The 6,639-nt window shown below is 42.0% G+C and overlaps 1 protein-coding gene across 1 annotated transcript in view; it reads right to left on the bottom strand.

Annotated features, from left to right (window-relative positions):
- Nucleotides 1-5,774, bottom strand: part of itgb6 (integrin, beta 6) — a gene marked incomplete at both ends in the record, with an annotated part of 10,663 nt that extends 4,889 nt beyond the window's left edge. Inside the window, 10 exons of the mRNA XM_080527340.1 lie at nucleotides 1-273; nucleotides 590-724; nucleotides 2,321-2,410; nucleotides 2,673-2,768; nucleotides 3,284-3,445; nucleotides 3,539-3,704; nucleotides 4,070-4,316; nucleotides 4,750-4,948; nucleotides 5,217-5,296; nucleotides 5,720-5,774. The exon at nucleotides 1-273 is cut by the window's left edge and continues 145 nt beyond it. Of these exons, the coding sequence (XP_080383466.1) occupies nucleotides 1-273; nucleotides 590-724; nucleotides 2,321-2,410; nucleotides 2,673-2,768; nucleotides 3,284-3,445; nucleotides 3,539-3,704; nucleotides 4,070-4,316; nucleotides 4,750-4,948; nucleotides 5,217-5,296; nucleotides 5,720-5,774 (1,503 nt within the window). The remainder of the gene's footprint in view (nucleotides 274-589; nucleotides 725-2,320; nucleotides 2,411-2,672; nucleotides 2,769-3,283; nucleotides 3,446-3,538; nucleotides 3,705-4,069; nucleotides 4,317-4,749; nucleotides 4,949-5,216; nucleotides 5,297-5,719) is intronic.
- Between the last annotated feature and the right edge of the window lie 865 nt (nucleotides 5,775-6,639).

The raw sequence follows: 6,639 nt of genomic DNA, 5'->3' as shown, positions 1-6,639 counted from the left end.
GTCAGCTCTACAGTCGCTGCTCCGGGAGGTCTCCTCCGTGCACTCGCACCTGGAGCCCATGTATCCAGGTTGGCAGGCGCATACCCCACACTCCAGTGACCCCTGACCCAGGCTGCAGAGGCTGCTGTTGGCCTCGGCGGTCCGGCGGCAGGCGCAGGAGCACAGGGACTCCAGCTCCACCTCCAGGGCGTCCTGGAAGCCCACCGGTTTGAGGAGGAAGTGACGGGGGCTGGGCAGACATGCCGGTAGCTCCACCGTCACGTTGAAGGACACCTGCAACCGATGTGTCATGTCAGATCATGTTCATGCGCTATCACCATTTCAATAATAACAACGTTCTACAGAAAAAAAAACAAGCAGATTAAACAAATGATCGTCTGTGATGTCGATCAGCCAGGAGTACATGGATGCACCAGTCAATATACACATTATAACGACATTAGTTCCATCAAAGGGGATATCTTCCATCCTGATAGCTGCCACTATACAATATTGCTCTAGAATATTCTCTGACCAACAGCTTTCGCGTTGACAAACCGTAGCAAATGTCCTTCGGTCTCAAAGATAAGAATGTGGATGTATTTCTTACCATGTCTCCAGCCTTCACGTTGGAGCAGCGTTTCAGCCCAGGGAGGATTGTCCCATCCTGACATATAGACGTGAAGGAGATCTGGAGATCCTCCGTGTCACCAAGTACCTCTAGCTCAATCTCAGAGCGCAGTTCCTTTCAAAAGAAAGAAAAAGAAAAAGTCAAACAAATCATATTTGGTGGTCAAGGACCTCAGTCTACTCTGCTGTTACATCCTTGGTGTCCTTTGATGTCAGTGTCATATGTTACATTTGTCATGTTAAGTCTGTCATGTCTGCCGTGTTATGCCTGTAGGATATAAAGAAAATGTGATGGAATGGAATAATAAAGAATCCTATCCATATTCATCTGATTAACATGGAGGTGGAAAGCAAGTTTGGAAGTATTCATTAGACCTGGGGAGAAATACATCTATACCTCTATAATAATATATACCATTTAACTGACACTTGTGCACACATTTGTCTGTATATATGGTCCCAGTGGGAATCGAACCCCCCAGCCTAAGCCTTGTTCGTGCCATGCTCTACCAACTAAGCCACAGAGGGCTAGACAATAATAGTTTGCTTGATTAAACTTGCCCAGAGCATCAGGCGTGAGCTTTGGCGCTTTAGGGAATAATCAATTCCTTCCTTTGGAAAGTCCTTTGAGGTGTTTGAGGTGTGAGTCAGGTTCCCAGGTATTCCAGGTGTAAAGGTAAACAACACACTGGGGCAGACTGAGGCACAGCTGAGCTCACACCCTGTGTGACTGGCCAGCGAAGCATTGACAGAGTGTTTAAGTGTTAGGAAAACACGGCTAAAGGTTTGCCAAAGACAAAGTCAGCTCGGTGTCGTAGGCCTATTCTTAAAGGAGGTGTAGCTAGAAGGAGAATCAGGGATCCATGGAGCGCTAACACATGTTAATTAGGCACTTTATTACACAGTGCGCTGCTACGCTTCGGGGAGCTAAATGCTAAATGCTAAATGCTAGATGCTAGATGCTGAATGCGTAATGATGAGTGATGAATGAGCTGGGTGTTTAGGAAGTTGTTTGATGCAGTGCCTTCCCTCAGCCCCGCTGCAGTGAGGAGGGGATTTAGGGAGGAACGGAGAATGAGAAGAGAGGACGATCAAACACAGGGGCGAGTACAGACCTGCTGACAGCATACTGTGGTTCAGGGCACAGAGAGACAGAGAGAGAGAGGGAGAGGGAGAGAGAGAGAGGGAGAGGGAGGGAGAGAGAGAGAGAGAGAGAGAGAGAGAGAGGGAGGGAGAGAGAGAGAGAGAGAGAGAGAGAGAGAGAGAGAGAGAGGGAGAGAGAGAGAGAGAGAGAGAGAGAGAGAGGGAGAGGGAGAGAGAGAGAGAGAGAGAGAGGGAGAGGGAGAGAGAGAGAGAGAGAGAGAGAGAGAGAGAGAGAGAGAGAGAGAAAGGATAGGCCCAGGCATTGCGACCATGTACGTGAACGCTCAATATTTTTAACCTGCCTCCTATGCCTGTCTTCTTATTATGATCACCAATCTACTGTAGCATGAACACATGATATGTGAAGTGAATGGAAACCTATCCCATGCTTCCTCAGTGGTAGTGATGACAAGGATATGAGATAGGGTGAGGTCACCTCAGGGTCCTACAGTGTGGTTTGACTACTTGTAGGATAACCACCCTGGGTCTCTGCACACAATGGTAGCTAAACATGCACATACACACACACACACACACACACACACACACACACAGATTGTGTTCTTACTTTATACGCAGTCACAATAAGTTCTAGGACGTTCCTTGAATCCGTTGCTAGGACTCCAACTGTGGCACCAGGTATAAGATTAGCATAGTTCTATGAAAAAACCAGCATAAGAACAGAATAAACAGTTATATGGGTAGACCCGTCTAGACCGCAGAGGGAAATAGACCTGAAAACGGGAAGAAAAGAAGGCTTGTTTGAACATGCTCTTTGAGCATGCTTAGTGAATCAAATATGCTAACCTCAATGATACACAGAGATACATTTTCCTTCAAAGATTCTCCATTTTGTAACCGCATACCTCATTTTTTCACAAATGTCACACGGGAGAAACAATGGAGGGAACCATTCCTACCTCGTAGTTATGTTTCTGGTTCTCTGTCACAGCAAATATAAGGAGTATGTTGTTCTCCACCAGCTTGTCAATAAGTTGTCCAAGAGTTGGATATTCCTGTAAAAATTATGGGAGATAAGCAAGCATTTTAAAGGCCATTGTCTTTTATCTGTTACTTTCAGTAAAATAACACTTTCATTGCAGAAAAGAATGAGTGTTATTCTATAACTAGATAATCTTACAATCTTGTACCAGAAGATTGATTGATAATTCTTGATGCCAGAAATGTCCTCTGAAGCAATATAATTCTGTATAAGAGGTTAATAACATTATGTTCTCTGACACCTTTACATTTACAATGACACGGTAATTGTAACACAATTATATGCATCATGTCTACAACTAGAGAGGCAATGAATGATGATGATTCTGTATCCATGTATTTGTGCCAGGGTTCTTTTCCTGAAAATACCTAGTAACAATAAGATATACATTTTCCCTAGTCTAGTCACATGGCCAGGAAAAACCCTAACCATAAATACATTATCATATCATTGCAACCCCAGGAACGGACATAAAGACCCTGACTTTGAGGTCTGCTTAGCAGACCCTGACTCTCACTGTCACTTTACCAGAGTGGTAGACATGGAGTACTCATTGTTGCTGTCCAGGTGGCACTTCCCGTCATTAGGGATGACGATGCCTGCCATCTTGCTGTCCATGCCAAAGTGAGAGTCGGCATCACTGACAAACACCAACAAACGCATGGAGTCGTTCCGCCACCCGATCTTGTCCTAACAAGACAAGACAAAAGATCCTTATTCCATCTCATTGGAACTCATAATAAATATGGGATCCTTTGTAGGTGAAAGTTCCTGACGTCTCACCCCGCAAACTGCTGCCTGCATGATGGCATCGAAGCCGCACTCCGGCAGGTCGATGTTGGCAGACACCCGCTGGTTGGTGATGATTTGGTTGAACTTGTCAGTACTGCTGGTCAAGGACAGGACGTGTTTGTATCCAAATGCGGGCAAACAGTTGGCCGCCACACTACTGGATAAAGACCAAAGAGAGACTTCAGATCACATCTATCTAATTTAGAACTACCGGTACAAGTGATTAGTGATTACTGTATACTTACTAATTACAAGTAATTACTGTTACTAAGTATTTTAGCTTTGATTTGATGCACTTTGATTATTCTTGTATCATGAAATGTAATACATTATTATTATTATTATAAGTCTTTTATAAGTCTATTATAAGCTTGTTTTACCGGACACAGCTGTAGCAGCAAAAAAAAATGATACTGACTCCAGTATCTCTTTTAGTAAGAAAATCAGACTCTCTTCCACAGACAGTGGCTGTGATTTCCAGCTTTATGAGGATGTGGAACAGCTTTGGTTCCGTTTTCTCACCTACAAGGGTTCAATAGTTCGTCAGGCGTGATGTTGATGAATGGGAGGACAGGTTTTTCCACGAAGGAACCGAAGCCCAGACGAAATTTACTGGTCAGATTGGACATCTCATTGGAGAGTTTGGAGCCCAGGTCCTTGATCATCTCCAGGTCATCGGTCATGGAAGCCGACAGGTCCATCAGGTAGTAGATGTCCACTGGGTAGTCCTCTGTCTGCTGCACCTTAACTTGGAAGGTCACCTCACTGCCTGCCCAAAGAAATGAAGAAAAAAATGACTCTGTCTGTCTCTTCTGTGTTGGGTCTTTGGTTAAGGATGCCACAGAGTAGAACAAGTTACTGTGTTCAAATATTGTAATAGTATTACAGTTACTTTTTCTTGTTACGAATTCCAACACTGATTATACATTTACCACACTTAAAACTTTACATTGCTACTTAATGCTGCTACAAAATTCTGTATGTATATATATGTTTTTACTGTTATTAGTTTTAGTGCTTGTATTAATATTTATGATTGATGTTTACATTTTTACTTCTTACACAGTATAGTTGATGTTGATTGATGTGGTAGAGCTGTTCTGCCTTAAGCATTTTGTTGCACTGTATTCTTGTAATGAGAAATAAACTTGATTAAATTGAAATGGACTTAAAATCAACATCAAAATGTCTTAAATGCGTACCAGGTCTCAGTTTGAGGGCCATTCTCTGTGGGGAGATCTGGGTGCCGTTGGTGCTCCCAGTCTTTTTCCCTAAAGGACTGTCACGGTGGATCTCTGCACCAGTGACAGGGAATTCCACCAGATCCCCAGCACACCCCCTCTGCTGTAGGATGTCCAGCGTGTCGCATCGCTCACTGATTAAAAACGAGTCTGTGAAATTCTGAGAGGTTAAAAAACAGCAAAGGTTTAACCTCCAACAACATAATCTGACACTTCAAAAACATATTGTATTGTACGAATCAGTGTTTTAATAAGTTTACCCCTTAAAAAGTAATAACCTTCTGTCAAGTAATAAGTCCATAATGATCATTATTGTAGTGGTTACACATTATGTGGTTACATAGTGGTTACACATTATGAATGTATGATACATAGTCCTACTGGACTTGGATATGGTATGGATGTTATGCTATGCATCTGTTGCGCACCTCCTGTGTGCACCATGCACATTCGGGGCCCAGCTGAAGACACTCGTCACAAGACACTGCACTGCCAACCGAACATGTTGCTGAATGTGCACAGGGAATATACAAGTGGTGAGTGTGGTTTTTCTTGTCTCAGAGTCGCTAGACTTTCTCACTACACAGTATCAGTAGATAAGATTGTTTAGTACCACTGTCTGTGATGTGCATGAACACAGTGTGCTTTATTAGTTAAAGATTTTTCTCTTGAACTCTGAGCTGTGTCTTATCATGATAGCCTAAATCACAACAATAATTGTGGGAGATGATGTATTTGTAAGAAGAAGAAAGAGGGGAAAAAAGAGGGAGAAATAGTACTGTACTGCAGCAATGAAATGTGTGCAATAAATTAGAATAATTATTGAATAACATAGATCAAATACAGGTAATACAAATACATTGGAGACATATATCAGGATATCCTGCTAACATAACATTGAACCGTGTAGCAATTGAGTCATTCCTCCTACCTTCCACGTTGTTGATCCAATACCGGAGAATTAGGCTCAGTAGTACTAGCCCCATTAGTCCTCGCGGTTGCTTCTACAGGACATTGGAAGAAAAAAAGAAGAAAACATTATAAGGTATTCTCATATTTACTGTAATTATTATACGCTATTTATAAACACAACGATGTTTTCCCAGATTGACTCTGAGCAGCATTGACTGAAGCACGTCTTACCTGTAAAGGAACGTGGAGAGTGTGCGCGTTGTTCAGACATTCTTACCTGCCCAACCTTTTATGTCCACTTCCGTACAGGTGAGAACAGAAACGGTTAGAGGGATATACGAGCGAGTTACAAATAAGGAGGAGGAGGGAATATGGGAATATAGATATAGATATGGGAATCGGGAAGGAGTACTGCCAAATAATCGATTTTCAAAATGATTGTATCAATGAAGCGTATTGAAACATTGTTTTAAAGTTTTACCAGTTAAATTGATTACTGAAATGTAATTCTTGAATATAGTTTTGGGTAAATATCTTAACACTGTGTATTTTTTTATTAGATTCTGTGTAATAGTGTGAAACGACGTAAGAAAGTATTTGTGCCATAATTGACTGAAAACTGGTGAGGCTAAACAATTAGTCAATAGATCTTTAATCCACCATTTTTCATGGAATTCACTGACTATTGTCTCAAAATGTGAAAATGCAAGTTTCACCCTGCCTTTCTAGTGAAGCCTCTGGCCTGGAGGTGGTCCAGGGACTGAGTAGTCATTAGACGTTGCCATGACAGTATAAATGTGTTTCTGTACCTCTGATCTCATTGTAAAACATGAAATAAATTATGCATGTGTTTACCTTGAAATTGAAACGTACTATATTTCTTTGTAGTTATGTAAGTGTCCTTCATGAATCAAATGTAGATAGATTTGTAACACACTT

This window comes from Nansenia antarctica (assembly GCF_963989245.1).
Source record: "Nansenia antarctica genome assembly, chromosome: 3".
Taxonomy (NCBI): Eukaryota; Metazoa; Chordata; class Actinopteri; order Argentiniformes; family Microstomatidae; genus Nansenia; species Nansenia antarctica.
Note: the sequence above shows the minus strand (reverse complement) of the source record. Positions and strands in the feature narration are given on the sequence as shown.